At 44.4% G+C, this 19,768-nt stretch overlaps 1 protein-coding gene across 1 annotated transcript in view; it reads right to left on the bottom strand.

Moving 5' to 3' along the window:
- Positions 1-11,418, bottom strand: part of PARP14 (poly(ADP-ribose) polymerase family member 14) — a 44,298-nt gene extending 32,880 nt beyond the window's left edge. Inside the window, exons 1-3 of the mRNA XM_052646289.1 lie at positions 11,232-11,418; positions 4,022-4,146; positions 2,966-2,999 (exon numbers count right to left, since the gene is read on the bottom strand). Coding sequence (XP_052502249.1) covers positions 2,966-2,999; positions 4,022-4,146; positions 11,232-11,418 — 346 coding nt within the window. The remainder of the gene's footprint in view (positions 1-2,965; positions 3,000-4,021; positions 4,147-11,231) is intronic.
- Between the last annotated feature and the right edge of the window lie 8,350 nt (positions 11,419-19,768).

Raw genomic sequence — 19,768 nt, 5'->3', positions numbered from 1 at the left:
GTAAAATAGATAGCTGGTGGGCATTTGCTATATGATTCAGGGAACTTAAACCAGGGCTCTGTAACAACCTAGAGAGGTGGGGTGGGGAGGGAGGTGGAAGGGAGGTGGAAGGGAGGTTCAAGAAAGAGGGGACATATGGATACCTATGGCTGAGTCATGTTGATGTTTGACAGAAACCAACACAATACTGTAAAACAATTATCCTTCAATTAAGAATAAATAAATGTAAAAAAATTATCACAGGCTAATTACACTGCCTTCTTCCTTTCCTGGTTTCAAAGTCGACATAAGTTACACAAGTAACATGCCAATTATGTCTCAATAAAACTAGAATAAAGAAAGATTAAGAATTGGGGAAAAATGGATCTTAGAAGACTTTCACTTAATTTAGTTAAAAATAAAAAGTAGTATTTGATATGATGCTGATCATGATTATGTTCAATTTTATTACACTCTTTTCTGCCTTGTTTCTCTGAGGAACCTGCCTTGCTTTTCATAACACCTGACATGTATTTCTATCACAGCACCATATTACAGTTACTGAACCAAGCTTCTCCAAAGCAAGGGACACGTTTATTCATCTTCGTATTTCTGGCTCATGGTATACAGCTGAGGCTCAATAAATGTCTGTGAATTGAAGATTTACTGCTTAGATTACTGGAGGAAAGCAAGAATATCCAATGATGCCCAAACATGGGAATCACCTAACATATTATATTCTGAAAAGCAATAATTTCCAATCACTGGAGGAAAAAAAGGATTCTTACAGCAAATGACTATGGAATGCACATGGAAGATCAAATGGCACAGAGAATTATGTGTATACCTCAAACTTATGGAATAGCAACCACCCCAGTCAGCTGGTACCTCTCTACTGTGACCATAAAGAGTTGCATATACACTGGATCCTTGCACAACATGGGGATTAGGAGCCCAGCCCCTTGCACAGTCAAGTATCTGTGTATAACTTTGACTCCTCAGAATCCTAACTACCAATAGCCTACTGTTGACCAGAATCCTTACCAATAACATGAACAGTTGATTAACACATATTTTGTATGTTATAGGTACATCTACATATATTTTATGTGTTCACAACATAACTAAGTTTTTCTTCATTTGTTCAGTATTTCTAAGCTATGTGGTTCATCTGAATTTCTTCCAATTGTCACAAATTTCCAAAAATTTTTCAACTATATTGATTGAAAAAAATTCATGTACAATTTGATCCACACAGTTCAAATTCAGGTTGTTCAAGGGTAAACTGTATACAGAAGATCAGTCTCCCACTATGCTTGTGCCCTGAAGCATGATGAGTATGTCACAGTCTTTAGACATTCTGTGAGCAACTATCCCATTAGTGCCCTGGGTTCGTGGCACTGGTTGTGTGGTGATGGGTACATACAAAAAACATTGGAAAAGGAAATTACCAATTTTCTAAAGGAGGTACACAAAAAATAAAAGTAAGAAAGGGAGCTGACATTACGGCAGAGTAAATGCTATCTGCTCACCAAACCCAATGTTTTCATCCTGGGCAACATTTCTGAAAACTATTAACTCCATTCCAGTTAATTTCAAGAGTCCTGGCCTTAAGGCCATTGTCAAGATTCAGTGTGAACCAACTATTCAACAAAGAACCTCTTCCAACTCTTAAAGGGGTCAACTTAAGTATCTTGTTGAAGACCACCCCAATTCCTGGCTGGTTACTACAATTAGAGTCAAGCTCAGGTTACAACAAGTTTAGTAAATGCATCTAAAATCTCCAGGACATTGGTGGAGTGAGGCTGATTGGCTCTCCCTGAGTACATACTTGAAGCATTAAGCAAATCTGAAACAGTGCTAACAAATCAGTTAAGACAGAGTTAGGCTGAAATCTATGAAACCATAAGAAACACAGACTTGATTAATTCCAGAAATGGTACAGATATAAATGTACTACAAATATAAAACCACTTTCTGGTACAAAACTGAGCTTGAAAGTACAGCATGCAAGCAATCTTTCCAGAAACAGATAAGGGTTTAGAAAGTCACAGTGAACAAATACTGGGAGTTGGGCGAGCCATATCTGAAGAAGACAAAGCAGAACTTCCTCTAAAGAGACAAAAAATTCCTGTCTCATAAGAAGCAGGAGCTTCTCAACCATGCATACTCTATTCTGCAGTTTAATACATCCATATTAGGCAGAAACAACCTATACATCCCTATCCAGGCATTTTTCAAGTTAAGGCAGATCCCATCCCAGAGCCATTTTCAGAAAAGGAAAGTTGCAAAAATCTAAACATGTTCTTAAGAAAATTTCAATTTTAGAGGACAATATTTAAACTTTTCTTGGGAACTCCTCTTCCCTAAGGTTTGGATATATGGATTACCTTCTCTTTCCCATTTGGCCATTCAGCCCAGTCCATCTTCCTCCCATTTAGAACAGCATGCTTAGCCAGGAAAACTCGTGTCTTGTCAGGTGGCACGCAGGCCAACACCCAGACATGAGTCAAGTAGCAAAGTCCACAACAGCTACTGGATTGCTGGCCGTTTCCTACAGCAGATGGGATAAGTGCTGACCTGGAGGGCTGCATTCATATCCCACACCCAGCACTCAGAAAGCAGTGCCAACTGACTTAGCTGCACACAGCTCCCACTGTCATGTCATATCTGTGCTTCTCAACAGGTGAATGGGCACAGGTAGAGTCTAAAGGTCACTTCATCCACCTACAGGTACCTCTTTATCCTCGCATCAATTGCAAGGTACTCTCAGTCCCCACAGAGAGAGTTGTTCCCTTCCTTCTGATCTGAACCCTTAGAACTCAAGAGGCAGCCGTTGAGCAGATGGCTGAGAGGGTGGAGATGATGCAGCCCAAAGCATCTCTCAGCTGAGCAAACCCTGCCTTATGAAGTCAAGAAGAGAAGGGTGACCTCTGCAATGCAAAGTGTTTAGTAAAAACAAAACTGCCTGATAAATGGAAGTTACCTGATTCTTCAATCTTTTCTTTGGTCTTGGATTCCTGAAATCAAACAATAAAGTCACATTAATAAATTACTAATAATTTATTTACATTAAGAAAGTGTCCCTGCTGCTGCTAAGTCACTTCAGTCGTGTCCGACTCTGTGCAACCCCACAGACGGCAGCCCACCAGGCTCCCCGTCCCTGGGATTCTCCAGGCAAGAACACTGGAGTGGGTTGCCATTTTCTTCTCCAATGCATGAAAGTGAAAAGTGAACGTGACGATGCTCAGGCATATCAGACTCTTAGCAACCTCATGGACTGCAGCCTACCAGGCTCCTCTGTCCATGAGATTCTCCAGGCAAGAGTACTGGAGTCTAAAGATGTAGGGTCTACAGAAATGATAACTAAAAACTCAGGCAATAATGCTATTGAATACACCTCACATTTCATGGCATATCCATTTAGCACACAGATCACCAGTAAAAATGAATCACAAAACTCCAAAGGAACACCAAATGTTCGTGGTAAGATCTAAATCAGAGAAATAATGCAGCTCATGTTCTTTTCCCCATTTAACAATGAATGTTTTTTAATTCAATACTAAATATTGAATGTTTAGTATTAACAAGCACTAGGCCAAGTGCTTTACTAAGACTGTGTCATTTAATCCTCACAACAATCCAATAAACCAAAGAGGTCAACACTATTACTATCCCATTTTACAACTGAGGAAATACTTAACATATGGAGTATAGATCACTCGCCCCTCTAAACCATGTGAAAATTAAACAAATATGGCAAGTTCCAGGTTACTGAGTACCTAGAATGAACGGACCCAAGATTTTACATCTCAAACCATCATTATGGTAGCCCCTCAATCTTGACTTCTCAAAACAACAAAAAGTGCTTCCTCTCCCAATACCCCATCACCACTCTCACTCCCTCCACGTCTATAAATTGCTTTTCTCACCCCAGTGCGAGTTACACTTCTCATTCCACTATGTTTTCCTCATCGTGGTTCCCATCCCCACATACCTTGGGAGAACACCCGACTTCCCTTGTAATCACCGCTATACTTACCTTTGTGGGAATTTTCCCCTCCTGGACTTCATCTGGGACTGTGGGAATCTGGACAGTTAACTTGAATGTTCCTTTTCCCGGCCATTCTAACTCGTGGTTCTCTCTCTCCAGAACTCGCTGCCGAACTGAAATTGTTTAGAAAAGCTGTTAAGCAATCTTTATTAACAAAATTATTCTATGATTGCCATAGGTTTCATCATCATCTGTCAGTGGCTTGGTCAGCTTCTCAAGAGAGGTTGTGTATGATGAAAAGAGGAAAAGTTTAGCAAGCAGACACAGATTTGAATTCTATCTTTAAATTTCCTTTTTTTTTTTTTAACCCTGAGCATGTTCCTGAAAAAGCTTTACTGACAAAATCTCAGTCTTCTTGTCTATTAATTAATGAAGACTGTCTTATGTGTTACATGGATTAGACTGAAGAAACATTATAAAGAACTTAATACAGTACCCTCTGCTCAGTGGGCACTCAGAAAGGTAGCAATATTTATTCTACAATGAAGGGAAAGAATTAAAGCATCTCTCACTGTGAACTACTGATACTAAGGTATGACATTATGAAAGCCATGTTTTAGGAAAGTGGCTCAGCTGACAATGAGCAGAATGGAGAGCAGCCCTCTTAAAAAGGTATACAATCAATTATTTAACCTGTGATAAGAGCCTTACATAGGATAGTAAAAGGAATAGCAAAGGAGGGATGGGAAAGATTCTTACAAAATACAGAAAAGAATTAGTGCATTTGGTAGCTGAGCTGTAGTGCAAAAAAAAAAAAGAACAGTGGACATAAGTTTAAAGACCTTGATTCAAATTCCAACTCTGCCCTGAAGTAGCCGAGTCACTGAGAAAATATTTTAGCTTCTTGAGTCTGTTTCCTCAAGTGAAGCAGTGTCTGTGAATGAATTTTGTGACACTCATAAGGGCTATGTAAATGTAAGTTACAATAATAAGAAGGAGCAGCTAGAGAGACGAAAGGAAAATCAGAGACCATGATATCCGACAATGGAGAACAGGGAGTGGGTGAGTTTAGAGGGGAAGGAATGGCCGACACAGTCAGGTGGCGCAAAGAGGTCAGGGTGAAGGAGAACTTTGGGGATGCCTTGCAGTCACAGGTGTGGCTCTGCCATGGATGCTGGGCTGCCATGTTGTATTTTGATGTGGTTGCCTGCTGAGGCCAAAGATATAAGCAGAATCTTTCATCAGGAAGGGTTTGAGGGACGTCCCTGGTAGTCCAGTGCTCAAGAATCTGTCTGCCAATACAGGGAACACGGGTTTGATCCTGGGTGTGGGACGATTCCGCATGCCATGGGGCAGCTAAGCCCAGGTGCCACAGCTATCAAGCCTGAGCTCAAGCGCCCTGGAGCCACAGCTGCTGAGCCCACATGCTTCAGTTTCTAAAACCAGAGCACCTAGAGCCTGTGTTTCACAGTAAGAGAAGCCACCGCAACTAGAGAAAGCCCATGTACAGCAATGAAGACCCAGTGCAGCCAAGAAAAAAAAATTTTTTTTTTTAAAAGAAGGTCTTGAGTAGCTTTCCCACTTCAACCATCCATGGAGACAATGAGGGAGGTGATGCCTTCACTGGAAGCCACCTCAGAAACAGGCCTCAAAAACAATATGAGATGGAATGCCAGACTCTAATTTCACTCTTTACGAGCAGGGTGAGTGTTTTTGGGCTGGGCTAAGCTGAGGTGAGGACTAAGGACTGGATAAGACCCCTGAGCCCAAAACAGCAGGGTGTTTTGTAAGCCAAACTATCTAGAGTCATGGACCTCTACGTTGCATTCCGTATATTTTGGAAGAGTCCTGTCCAGGCACCTACGTGTGTCAACCTGTTCTGAGATTGTGTGTAATATGTATGGGCACGACTATTTCAAGAGAACAGATGGCAGCAGTATCAGTAAGTGATCCAAAACAAGGAGAAGGTGAATCTGGGAGGAAAAGAGACGAAATGGTGGTGTCTAACCACTCTTGGACTTCCTGGTAGCTCAGTGATAAAGAATCCACCTGCCAATGCAGAAGACATGGGTTCGATCCCTGGGTTGGGAAGATCCCCTGGTGAAGGAAATGGCAACCCACTCCAGTATTCTTGCCTGGAGAATGCCATGGACAGAGGAACCTAGAAGGCTACAGTCCCTGGGGTCACAAAGAGACACAGCTTAGCAACTAAACAACAACCACCACCACCTTTACCCTTGTGGACAGCCTGTCTTGTGCATCAATCTCAGACCATCCATATGTAATTATATTTAAGGAGAAGTTGGGTTCCCTTACCTCAAAGAAGCTGACAATAATAAGGAGCCAAATAATGACCAAAAAAAGATGACAAATATGCATATCTGAAACAGAATTTTAAATCTCACAAGTTAATTTACACTTGACTTTCCAGACATTCAGCCAATTATATAAAACAATAGAGCTTCCAGATAGTTTGTTTCCTATCCATTCATTTCTACAGGGGAGTGCTTTGGGGCTCATTCTTCTTATGTAAATAATAAGGCCCAAGTGGTGTTACACTATAGGCCTGCATCTGTTGGGGCCACTTCCTGTTGTGGAGGGCAGAGGGCGTTCCAGAGACAGAAGAACTCTGCCCTTTGGGCAATGATGGGGTAAGTCATTAGATGTTATCAAACTCCTGACTGCTGAGAAAGCCATTCGTCTGGTAGGAAATCAAAACTAAACAGGGACTTTCCACTCTCTAAGAACTTTGATCCACTCCCTAAGAACTTTGACCATACAAGGATTTGAGCTGAACTAAGTTTCAGTGTCCGTGCAAGGGGTACTGCAAGAGGGACATTCAAGAAGTCTAGGGGTGGAGGAAAGGACGAAGTGGCCCGGGAGGCAGGAAGGAAGAAACCCGGTAGGGAGACTGAAATCATTTCTGCTTTGAGGACTAGAACAGAATGATATTATCTTCACATAATTATATTTTTGCTGTTTGTATTTTTATGAGGTTTGTATTTCCTACAATAATTTCTTTTTGTTCTGGGTCATCAACAAACAGGGATTCTCAAATTTTAATGCTGTGCTAAGTTATTTCAGTCGTGGACGACTGCAACCCACGGACTGTAGCCCACCAGGCTCCTCTGTCCATGGGATTCTGCAGGCAAGAACACTGGAGTGGGCAGCCATTTCCTCTTCCAGGGGATCTTCCCGACCCAGGGATTGAACCCATGTCTCTTATGTCTCCTGCATTGGCAGGTGGGTTCTTTACAACTTGCACCACCTGTATAGTCCCAAACTTCAGTGAATTGGGGTTAAACATGCAGATTCTCACCCACTCCACCCTCAGGGTACCTGAGTCTCTAGGACAAAGTTGGAAATGCGCCTGTTAACCTGTTGCAATTTGGATGCAGGGAGTCTGTGGCCCCAATTTGAGGACAACTCTTGAGAATAATGGGATTTTAAAGAAGAAAGAAGTGTCCGTAAGGGTCAGGCCGGTGGTGATGTTGACAACTGGAATCAAAAATGGTATAAAACCCTGTGAGGAAAAGCGAAGCCCGAGGGGGAAATGACTTACTTGCACAGATATCCTTTAGAGCATTTCTTGGTGAAATTAACCCTTGGAAAATTTTTTGACATTGTTTTAAGTGCTCTGAGTCAAGCTCATCTCCTGATCCATGCCTACATCTCTTCTGTCACACTTCACAGGGATTCACCTGTGAATCCCTTTCTATTTTGGGGTTTTATTCTTTCCTTTTTACATCCCTGCCTTCAGTTCAGTTCAGTCGCTCAGTCGTGTCTGACTCTTTGCGATCCCATGAATCGCAGCACGCCAGGCCTCCCTGTCCATCACCAACTTCCAGAGTTCACTCAGACTCATGTCCATCGAGTCAGTGATGCCATCCAGCCATCTCATCCTCTGGCATCGCCTTCTCCTCCTGCCCCCAATCCCTCCCAGCAGCAGAGTCTTTTCCAATGAGTCAACTCTTCGCATCAGGTGGCCAAAGTACTGGAGTTTCAGCTTTAGCATCATTCCTTCCAAAGAAATCCCAGGGTTGATCTCCTTCAGAATGGACTGGTTGGATCTCCTTGCAGTCCAAGGGACTCTCAAGAGTCTTCTCCAACACCACAGTTCAAAAGCATCAATTCTTCAGTAGTCAGCTTTCTTCACAGTCCAACTCTCACATCCATACATGACCACTGGAAAAACCATAGCCTTGACTAGACGGACCTTAGTCGGCAAAGTAATGTCTCTGCTTTTTAATATGCTATCTAGGTTGGTCATAACTTTCCTTCCAAGGAGTAAGCGTCTTTTAATTTCATGGCTTCAATCACCATCTGCAGTGATTTGGGAGCCCCCCAAAATAAAGTCTGACACTGTTTCCACTGTTTCCCCATCTATTTGCCATGAAGTGATGGGACTGGATGCCATGATCTTCGTTTTCTGAATGTTGAGCTTTAAGCCAACTTTGTCACTCTCCTCTTTCACTTTCATCAAGAGGCTTTTGAGTTCCTCTTCACTTTCTGCCATAAGGGTGGTGTCATCTGCATATCTGAGGTGATTGATATTTCTCCCGGCAATCTTGATTCCAGCTTGTGTTTCTTCCAGTCCAGCGTTTCTCATGATGTACTCTGCATAGAAGTTAAATAAGCAGGGTGACAATATACAGCCTTGACATACTCCTTTTCCTATTTGGAACCAGTCTGTTGTTCCATGTCCAGTTCTAGTTGCTTCCTGACCTGCATACAGATTTCTCAAGAGGCAGGTCAGGTGGTCTGGTATTCCTATCTCTTTCAGAATTTTCCACAGTTTATTGTGATCCACACAGTCAAAGGCTTTGGCATAGTCAATAAAGCAGAAATAGATGTTTTTCTGGAACTCTCTTGCTTTTGCCATGATCCAGCAGATGTTCACAATTTGATCTCTGGTTCCTCTGCCTTTTCTAAAACAAGCTTGAATGTCAGGAAGTTCACGGTTCCCATATTGTTGAAGCCTGGCTTGGAGAATTTTGAGCATTACTTGACTAGCGTGTGAGATGAGTGCAATTGTGTGGTAGTTTGAGCATTCTTTGGCATTGCCTTTCTTTGGGATTGGAATGAAAACTGACCTTTTCCAGTCCTGTGGCCACTGATGAGTTTTCCAAATTTGCTGGCATTTTGAGTACAGCACTTTCATAGCATCCTCTTTCAAGATTTGAAATAGCTCAACTGGAATTCCATCACCTCCACTAGCTTTGTTCATAGTGATGCTTTCTAAGGCCCACTTGACTTCACATGCCAGGATGTCTGGCTCTAGATGAGTGATCACACCATCGTGATTATCCAAGTCGTGAGCATTCCAATTGTTCTCAGGGCTTCCTGAGCCTCTAAGCTTGAAAGTCGGTCGTGTTCGACCCTTTGCGACCCTATGGACTGTATAGTCCATGGAATTCTCCAGGCCAGAATACTGGAATGGGTAGCCTTTACCTTCGCCAACAGATCTTCCAAACCCAGGAAGCGAACCAGAGTCTCCTGCATTGCAGGCAAATTCTTTACCAACTGAGCTATTAGGGAAGCCCCGCTCAATTACCTAATGGGAGGGAATTTCCCCCTGTAAACTCAATCAAGTTAGAACATCACCCCTTCCTTCCCCATCTAAAAAATAAGAGATACAGAAAATGTCTGTATAAATTTTTATTTAAGTTGGATGATCTTGAGATCTCCTCTGTAAAGAGGAGAGAAAAACAAAAACTGCAGTTCCCCATAAGTTTTTAAAAATTGTATACTATATTTGCAGTAATATTCTGGATAAACTGTAAATAGGAGGTAGAAGAATAATGCTTATGTCAAGTCCTAATACTACAGTAGAAAAATGGAAGCAATACAAATACTTTTTTTTTCCAAAAAAATAAATAAATAACAGAAAGCGCAGGGGTTCTCTCTCTCCATCAAGTGAACACCTATTATTCCTGTAGAATCAGCTACAAAATCCAGAACAGTAGAAAACATGCATCTTTCATCCCCACGCTGGCTCTCCTTATTCAAGGCCTCACTGGTCCTCACTTGGACATGGCATGATCTTCTTCAGATCTAATGTCCAAGGTCTCTCCCAACAGAAATCATTGTATTATTTGCATCCAAATTTATCTCCCGAAAAGCGTATATGGACATGGCCCTTTACTGCCTACCGGTGGGGGAAAGTTCATACTCGTTAGCATATCATGCAAGGCCCTCTCTCATCTCAACTCAACTTTTATTAGCCTTAATTTGCACCCCACTTCTTTTTTAAAAGGTTTAATAAGAGAAGGCCTAAGATTTTTTAAAACTACAAGCATCCTCTTTGTAATCTTATAAAATTGCGCAAACCCCACATGTTCTTTTCATGCGGGTCTCCAGACCTCGCATGTGCACATGGAGAAGGCTCACTCCTCAAACCAAAGCTACCCCCAGGGAGCCTGGCGCTTCCCTGGGCACTTGGCTGGAGAGCCTTTGCTCTCCTGCCCCCAGCACTGCCACCAGCTCCCACCTCCCCAGCATCTCACCTATCAAGAACTGAATTCGCTCTCAGGAGTCAGTTTAGACGTGACTCTCCCAGGAGACTCTCTTTCCTTCAAATTGTGTTCAGTTGCTCAGTCGTGTCCGACTCTTTGCGACCCCGTGCACTATTGGGGCCCTCCAGGCTCCTCTGTCCGTGGGATTTCCCAGGCAAAAATACTGGAGTGGGTTGCCACTTCCTTCTCCAGGGGATCTTTCCGACCCAGGGATCAAACCGCATCTCCTGCACTGGCAGGTGGATTCTGTAATACTGGGACCAGGGAAGTCCAAGGGTGGTTAGACATCAGCATTTCAGCTCTTTTTCCTTCTCCTTGTTTCGGATCACTTACTTCAAATTGTGTTCCCATAAAGCTCTGGAGTTTCAGAATTGCTGCTTTCACAGGAAGAAGACAACTGCAGTGGCACTGCAACTCTGCCACTAGCACACGACGCCACTGCACGATGTAGCCCTGTAGAATGGCCACCAGCTCTCCGGCAGCCCCCTTCAGCCAAACCGTGCCAAATGTTTGTTTAACTCACCTGCGCTGGCTGCCGCACCTCCCGCAGCGCCTGGAAGCGCAGCGCGGGCGGAACTGCGGCGCCCCAGACCACTTCGTCTATTCTGCGCCTCCCACCCCATGCGCTTCTCTACAGTTGCTGCCCGAGCCGGGCGGATTCTCCCGCCGTGCCCTCGAGCCCCAGGTTTCCCTGGAAGAAGAGCCCAGCTTGCCCTCTCCCCCGCACCCCTCGCCCCTCTCACCGTCGTCCGGGTAGAAGAGCACCAGGAAGCGGTTCGAGCTCCCTGGCACCGGGCAGACCTCACACTCCCCGCCTCCAGATCTCTTCCGGCTCTGGAAGTACATCTGCAACTTGGTGCTCAAGTTCTTCGGGGGCTGGGAGCCCCAGGACCCTTCGACCAGCAGCGGGAAGGAGCCGGGCTCAGCCATCCTCGTCTGCTGGCCCAGCTCCGACTGCCGGTTCCTCCCCGACTCGCAGCGGTTAAGCCTCTTTCGCTTTCGTTTCCCAGAACACTCCTCCTGCCTTTAGTTTCTGCCTTCGGCTGTAAACGGCTGGCCCAAGTTGGACTAGAAACCACCCTGCCCCTCCCTGCACCTCCCATTCTTCACTTTCATCCGTGGACCGCGGCAGAAGCTGGCATCGCCTTAGGGCTTCCCTCCATCCTTATACTCGCGACCTTAAGCTCAGGCACCATTTGCTACTCACCCAAGCCACAGATGAAGTCAGCCGCTCTGGGTCACTAGACCTTGTTAAAAAAAGAAAAAGGTTTCATTTTTGCCCCAGGCCGCCATTTTACAAACTGTGATTCTTTAGAATTGTTTGGGGCCCATTTTCAGCCTTCTTTCAACAATTAATTAATTGTCAGAATTTTACCTTGCTTCCCTACTTTTGTTTTGTTCCTTGACCTGTTAATATACTACATCTAGAAATGGGGGGAACAGTACATTCACAGCTGTTTTTTAATAGAATATTTTATAGGTGCCATGCACTCTGAATGGATTTGACAGGCATACACAGTCCTGTGCCCTCACTGAGCTCATGAAACCGTGGGAATACAAGGACTTAGGACACAGTGGAGTAAGTGTTGTTGGAAGGAATACACAGGTATTCCCAGAACAAATCAGGGGAGGCTCCTAGCCTAGGTATGGGGGCTCAGGGAGGGTTTATGGGGAGGAAACATGTAATCTGAAGCCTAAGGATGATTACAGATAACCTTGGGCGTTGGGCAAGAGGGGAGTTCCACGTGATGTGCTTGTATGGGATCCCTTCAGCTGCTCTGTGGTAACCTGAGGCAGGAGGCCAGCCAGGTGGCTGCTGTAGTGTCAGGTGGGAGATGACGGTGGCTGAGACCAGGGTGCTGGCCGAGGAGGACTGAGAAGGGCTGGGGTTCCAGATTGATGCTGGACTTGCTGAAGGATGTGGGCAACAAGAGAAGACACTCAAGCATGACTCCATGTTCCTCCATGCATGGCCTGAGCAACTGACTAGATAAAAGTGGCGTCTATCTGATGGGAGCGTTAAGGTGAGAGAGAGGCTAGGGTTGTGTGTATCCTTGACCCGTAGTGAAGGAGTGTTTCAAATACAAAGGAGGGATCATCGTGCAAATACAACCAGTACATCAGGTGAGAGGAATGTCTATTGGACCCTGAGGACCTGGTAAGCACTGTCTTCGGGTGGGGAGGGAACACAGGGCGGTGGACAGAGGACCTAAAGGAAGGGAAGGGGTTGGAGACAGTAAGCGTGGTCAGCTTTCTCCGGATGTGTGACTGTGAAAGGGAAGAATTTAGACAGCAGCTTACGGGTTTATAGGATCAGGGAGTTGTTATTTTTGTTTTTTGGCTTTTTAAATATATTTAAGATGGAATTTAAGAATCTTAGAAATGTTTAAATACAGTTAGAAAAGTAAAAGGAAGGTCGAGGACACAGGTTGTGGGAGAAGGCGGGAGGGGATCCTAGAGGCACTGGCCCAAAGAGGGGACCCTTTTCCTACCGGGAAGGAGGAGCTAGAGTACGGAAGTTATATTGTTCTTAGTGGCTAGGTTGTCCGATTCTTTTAGACCCCATGGACTGTAGCCCACCAGGCTCCTCTATCCATGGGATTTTCCAGGCAAAAATACTGGAGTGGGTTGCCATTTCCTTCTCCAGGTGATCTTCCTGACCCAGGGATCGAACCTGTATCTCCTATGTTGGCAAGTGGATTCTTTACCACTGAGCCACTAGAGAAACACGGAGTACAGAAGTAGGTGATTCTGAATGACTACTGATAGGAAGGTCTGGAAATTCTCTCCTGATGGACTTTGTTTTATCTGTGAAGAAGGTGACGGGGCCTCTTGGAATCTCCCAAAAGTAGAGCTTCTCTTCCCTGCAGGGCTGGGCCTTATATATTGTCTCTTATCATAGTGAAACTAAATTTCAGGAAGAAGAGAACCAGAGATGGGCCCAAGAGAGTTTGCGTTAGTCGCTCAGTTGTGTCGACTCTTTTCAATCCCACGGACTGCAACCTGCCAGGCTCCTCTCTCCATGAAATTCTCCAGGCAAGAATACTGAAGTGGGTTGCCATTTCCTTCTCCAGGGGATCTTCCCGACCCAAGGATCAAACTCAGGTCTCCTGAGTTGCAGGCTGATTCTTTACCGTTCAGTTCAGTACCATTACAGGGCTTTTATTTCTGATCCATAGTAATGCTAAACAGTATTCAGATATTTTCTCCTACTTCCAGCTTTCCTCCTGCAGGTGGCGCTCGTCATCCAGTCCAAACCACCCTGGACCCCAGGAAGAGGAAGTGGGGAGTATGCAGAAGGGTCTGGCAGGGCTTTCAGACACAGTCCTTAGAGGAAGCACACTGAGTGAAACCGCCCACCCTGGCCAGGCACCATGGTAATCATTTGCCTGAGTTGTTTTACCATGGGAGGTTCTGTTAAGGAACATGGAACTAATAAACCACCACCAACCAGACTTCAGGAAAGGTCAAAAGAAGACACCACATGTCCAACCACCTCCCAAAATCCTCCTCTCTGGCATCCATCTTGGCTGAACCAGGTGGACTCTAAGTCAGAATGACTGGCTAAAGACAACCCAGAAACGAATCCCATCACCATAAAACCGGAGACTTTGAGCCACGTGGCCGAGCAGTTCTCTAAGTTTCCCTTCCCCTACTGCTCTGCCCAGGCACCCTTTCCCAATAAAATCTCTTGCTTTGTTAGCACGTGTATTTTCTCTGACAGTTCACTTCCAAGGGTTAGACAAGAGCCCAGTTTCAGGTCCTGGAATGGGTCCCTCTTCCTGCAACACAGTGGTGACTGTGTCCTTTCAGGGCATTGGCACCTTTCACTCCAAACTGCAGCTCAAATTAGCACCCTCCTCTAACCAGTTTGGGAATCCAGAACTGGGCAAACAGTTGTATCTTTCTCCTCACACCATCTTTTTGCAAACAATAAAATCAGAGTGAAACAAACTGTAGTAGAAGTTGTGGTGAGCCATTTCTGGATTTTTTTTAAGCATTGTTTTAATTATTAGCAGTATATTTTGTCACACAAGGTCGGCTCAGTGTTCCTTCTCTATCGTCACTGGAAAGAATCTATCAGAGGGATTAGGATGTCAGATCTTAAAAGACAAGGAAAAAAATAATTCTAAGAGTAACAACTTGCAAACATCATTAGCCCCTGAAGTACTTTGTCTTTTCTCCTCAGTTGTTTTGACCACTTCCGCTTGAGCCCACACCCTCCCCCCTCCAGCAGCATGCTTACTCTCTCTCAATTCTTTCTCTCCACAGGGTGTTTGCTTCCTGAAACTCACTTCCTTCCGAGAAAGCAAGCATCCTGTCAGGGCCTGGGGGAGAGCAGACTCCAGCAGAGATGTGGCCACATTTACATGGCTGTTCTTTGTTTCTCTTGCCAACTAAGAGTAACAGTTGATCTTGATAGAACAACCCATATCTGCATTCTGGGCTGAACTTCCCTTTCTCTGCTTCTTCTAAGTTTCCACTTTCAACTTCTCTACAAACTTCTATAACCTAGCATCAGCTTCCTTTCAAGTTCCCTACAAGCCCGCAACAGTTCCCCGCCCACCCCGCCACCCATTTCTCCCACCGAGTATATACTGGGAAATGGGTGGCGTTCCCATCTGTCCTGAATCAATGAGTTTGTGAGCCCTCATATCCAACTCTGCCGCACTTTGCTCCCGAAACTGCTTCCCTAAAAAGGATGTAACCTGAGAAGCGAGGTAAGCTTCAATTTCAGTCCCCAGAGAGTCCCCTGATGGACACACACCAGGTGGTGGACTTACTCCCTGTGCTCTGGTCCCTTGTAGAAGTTTCATCTTCAAACTTATGTTAGGTAGGTAGAACAGGGAAAAGGAGTCCAAAATGGCGGTGGCCACAAGACAAGGAAGGGAAAAGCCCGCGAAAATGAAACAAAGGAAGGTCCGAGGACCAGTGTGAGGACCTCAGGTAAAACAAACAACACTCCTGGCTGGCCCAATTTACATATGACAGGCCCAGGGAGAGATAAACATATAAATAGAGGAGCCAAAGCTAGCTCTAACCCCCCCCCCCGCCCCCCACCCCCCCCCCCCGCCCCCCACCCCCCCACCCCCCCCCCGCGCGCTCCGGGGCGCTCTTCTCCTCATGTCTTTAGATCAACGTGCCCTGACGCCTCGAAATGGATTTTCCTGATATCTTCTAAATAAAATAGAGCTGTAACACTGATTTGTCTAAGAGCTGTAACATGGTCCATTCGAGACCTGAGAGCTGTAACACAGTCTATCCAAGACCTGAGAGCTGTGACACGCCGAGGGGCTTTAATGTCCGTCCCTCCACATCTCTGTTGTGACGAGACAAAGACCTGAGGAACATACACTCGCGTGACACTTACCCAGGGGATGTCTCCAATGCCCCCACTCTCTCAGTATAGTAATTCCTAATGTGTATTTTCCCCAAATAAAGGTCACTTAAGGAGATCAAGGGCTTCCCTTGTGGCTCAGCTGGTACAGAATCTGCCTGCAATGTGAGAGACCTGGTTTCGATTCCTGGGTTGGGAAGATCCCCTGGAGAAGGGAAAGGGTACCCACTCCAGTATTCTGGAGAATTGGACTGTAAATTGGAGACCAACTTGAGACCCCAGTGGGGTCTCAAAGAGTTGGACCCAGCTGAACGACTTTCACTTGACTTGAATGGCCGGACCAGTAAAGCTAAGCTCAGCATGCCAGATTGGTGAGAGATACACTGAGGATATGCTTCAGTTCAGTTGAGTTCAGTTGCTCAGTCATGTCTGCCTCCTTGCAACCCCATGGACTGCAGCACGCCAGGCTTCCCTATCCATCACCAACTCCCAGAGCCTACTCAAACTCATGTCCGTTGAGTCAGTGATGCCATCCACCCATCTCATCCTCTGGCGTCCCCTTCTCCTCCTGCCTTCAGTCTTGCCCCGCATCAGAGTGCTTTCCGGTGAGTGAGCTCTCTGCATCAGGTGGCCGAAGTGCTGGAGCTTCAGCCTCAGCCTCAGCCCTCCTGTCAGGCGAGTGTGTGCTCCTCGGTCTTTGTCTTAGAATTGGTTTAGGGATGACCATTTTATCCAGTTCTAGCCAAAGAAAACTGAAAGAAAGGGAATTCTGCTTCTAGAAAATACTTTTTTTCCCCCTCCTTATACAGAGACGCAATGGGAAATCCCTTGTAAGGGAATCCCTTCCGTTTTTGGGGATGTAATCAGTCGGGACATGTTGATGGGAGATACTGCAGCCGTTTTGTAACCATGACAGCCAGCGCCTCAGAAACACTGAGAATGGCACATTGGAGCGAGAGAAAGAGTCCAGACCCTTGACGGCGTAATTGAGGTAGAGAATCAGCCCTAGAACCACCTACCTCCAGATTTCTTACTGAGTCAGTAAATGTCCTTGTTGTTAAAACTTCTTTTAGTTTTATATTCAGTTACTACAACTGAAAACATCACCCAGTCTTGGCAGAGGCAGTTCTCTGCAGGCTCAGATGAACTTCCAGCGAGGGAAGCAGCTGTGACCTGTCAGCAGCAGATGCTTCTAGCAACTGAGAGAAAGGTTAGTCATTCCTAAAATGGTGTCTGATAGACACCCTTGTATCCTCTTCAAGATATTGACAGTTAGGGCAATATGATAATTGAGACCTGGGTCAGAGACAGTCATGGGTTAAAGACTTATTCTGTATTTTACCAGCTATGTGACCTTGGACAAATTAATAAGAATCTACAAATCTTGGTTTTCTCATCTTTAAAAAATAAATTTAATAGTACTTGCCAGTAAAATTTATTTTCAGGGTTATATAAGATAAAAAGATGAATATATAACCAGTATTACATACTGTCTGACTTCATGTGTTTAAATTATGCTGTTATATAGTAGAAAGAAAGGCCTATTAATTTATTGATATTTTCAAAGAACTGGCTTACAGATTTATTGGTTTTTCTCCTTCTACTCTTTCTATATTTTTTATTGCATTGATTTCTTATTTTACCTCTATTACTGTCTTTCTTTGGTTTGTTTAAAGAGCAAGGTTTAACTTGCTCTTTTTCTAGTTTCTTAAGACCGAAATTTATACCATTAACTTCAAACCCTTCTTTTTTTATTATAAGCATTAATGTTATGATGTTATAATTTTCCCACTAAGTACTGCTTGAGCTGCATCCCATCCTTTGTTTGATGGAGAAGGTAGGGGAGAGGGTGATGAGGAGAGGTGAGGTGAAGCTTCCTTCTGGGGCTCCCTAGAAAATACACTGGCTGGTCCAGTGTGTACCCTGGTGGTCCAGTGGTTGACACTTGCTGCTTTCACCACTGGACCTGGGTTCAATCCATGGTTAGAGAACTAAGATCCCACAAGCCACAAAGTGTGGCCAAAAAAAAAAAAAAAAAAAACAGAAGAAGAAGAAGAAAGAAGAAAATGCACTGGAAATAATGGTTACCAGCTCATGCTCCAAGATTGTATCAGTTAATGCAAATGGCTAATAGTGGATTTTAGCCCTTAAAAGTCTATCCTTTGTCTTCTTTATAAATCACCAAGTGTTCATTCACTTAACTTTAGTGAGTAAATATGGCTACTTCTGGCTTTAAATAAGGAAAGCATGTAATTGAGAACTGCAATTTACAGATGTAGACCATCAGACAGAAGTAAGCATTAGTAGTGTCAGTCATTCTGACGCTTTGCAACCCCGTGGACTGTAGCCTGCCAGGCTCATCTGTCCACGGAATTCACCAGACAAGAATGCTGGACTGGGTTGCCATTTCCTTCCCTGGTGGCTCAATAAAGAATCTGCCTGCAACGCAGGAGACTGAGGTTCCTCTGGCAAAGGGGATGGCAACCCACTCCAGTATTCTTATCTGGAGAATTTCATGGACAGAGGAGCCTGACCAGTTCATAGTGTCACAAACGGTCAGACAAAGCTGAGCGACCAACACACACACATACACACACACACACACACCTAATTGGATATGACATTTTGAAGCATCTTGTCATTCCATTGAATGAAGTCAGATCAGCAACTGAGAACAAGAGCCATCTGCTCAGTCCATTGTCTTTCATAGCCCAGCTAGAGGGCCTTCTGAAGAAGTCAGTGGTGTCCTTCCTCCTTGCAGTATCAAATTCAAGGTATTTGAATTGGTCTGAAAGTACAGTCTTGTGAGTTAGTCAACATACAAGAAGGTGTGTATGTTAAAACCCTTACATTCTAGAAGTCTTTGTTCCATGTAAGAGGTTTGGTAAATTTTTTATTTCCATTAGTCAGTCATACACTTGAATTAAAATAAATAAAAAATCTCTATCTTCCATATCCATCTTCCCTAACTGACATAACCAGTGAAATCAAGGCATGAATGTAAAAAAATTTCAGTCTGTATTACTCTCTTGGGAATTACCTGGTGGTCCAGAGGTTAGGACTCAGGACTTTTACTTCTGAGTGCCCAGGTTCAACCCTTAGTCAGGGAACTAAGATCCCACAAGCTGTGCAGTGTGGCTATAAAATTATTGTATTTTTATATTCAGCAATGAACCTAACTTTTAAAAATTCTTGGCACAGTGAGTGCAGAGTACATTATTCTAGTTATCTTTTGCTGTTTGATAACCCTCCTCAAAATATAGTGATATAAAACAATGACGATCACTTGTTACTATCATCTTACAAGATTCTGGACTCAGGTAGACAGTCTTCATCAAGGTTTCTCATATGATTGTGGTCAGACTGTGAGTGAGGCTGGAGTATCTCAAAGGCTGTTTTATTCACACAGGTCTGGTGCCTAGGCGGGGACAACTAAAAAAACTGAGGCTCCTCTGGCATCACCATGAACACATGGTCTCACTACGTGGTCTCTCCAGCCTGGCAGCTTCAGGATCACTGGACTTCTAACGTGACAGTTTAGCTGCTAAGGCATGTGGAGAGGGGCAAAGAGGGAAAGAGAAAGAGAGAAGAGAGAGACCAGTGTTGTACCAATTTTTATGACTTAGTCCTCAAGTTAGGCAGTGTTTCCTCTCCAACATTCTATTTATTAGAAGCAAGTCAAAGCGAGTCTCTAAAGCCATCTCACATTCAAGCAAAGGAGAAATAGACTCCACTCCCTTATAGGAGGAGTATTTATAAGAACTTGCCAACGTATTTTAAAGCCACTGCATACACCAAACCTTCTTTTGAGCTGAAAAGCAATTGAGCTTCTTTCTTTCTTTCTTAGCTGGTGTTGTATCCTGCCCAAGAGATCCTCTTTCCATGCACATTCCAGAAAACTTACAAGGAAAATGACAAGAATCAACACTTAGTTGGGCTTCC

Source organism: Budorcas taxicolor, chromosome 1, assembly GCF_023091745.1.
Source record: "Budorcas taxicolor isolate Tak-1 chromosome 1, Takin1.1, whole genome shotgun sequence".
Classification (NCBI taxonomy): Eukaryota; Metazoa; Chordata; class Mammalia; order Artiodactyla; family Bovidae; genus Budorcas; species Budorcas taxicolor.
Note: the sequence above shows the minus strand (reverse complement) of the source record. Positions and strands in the feature narration are given on the sequence as shown.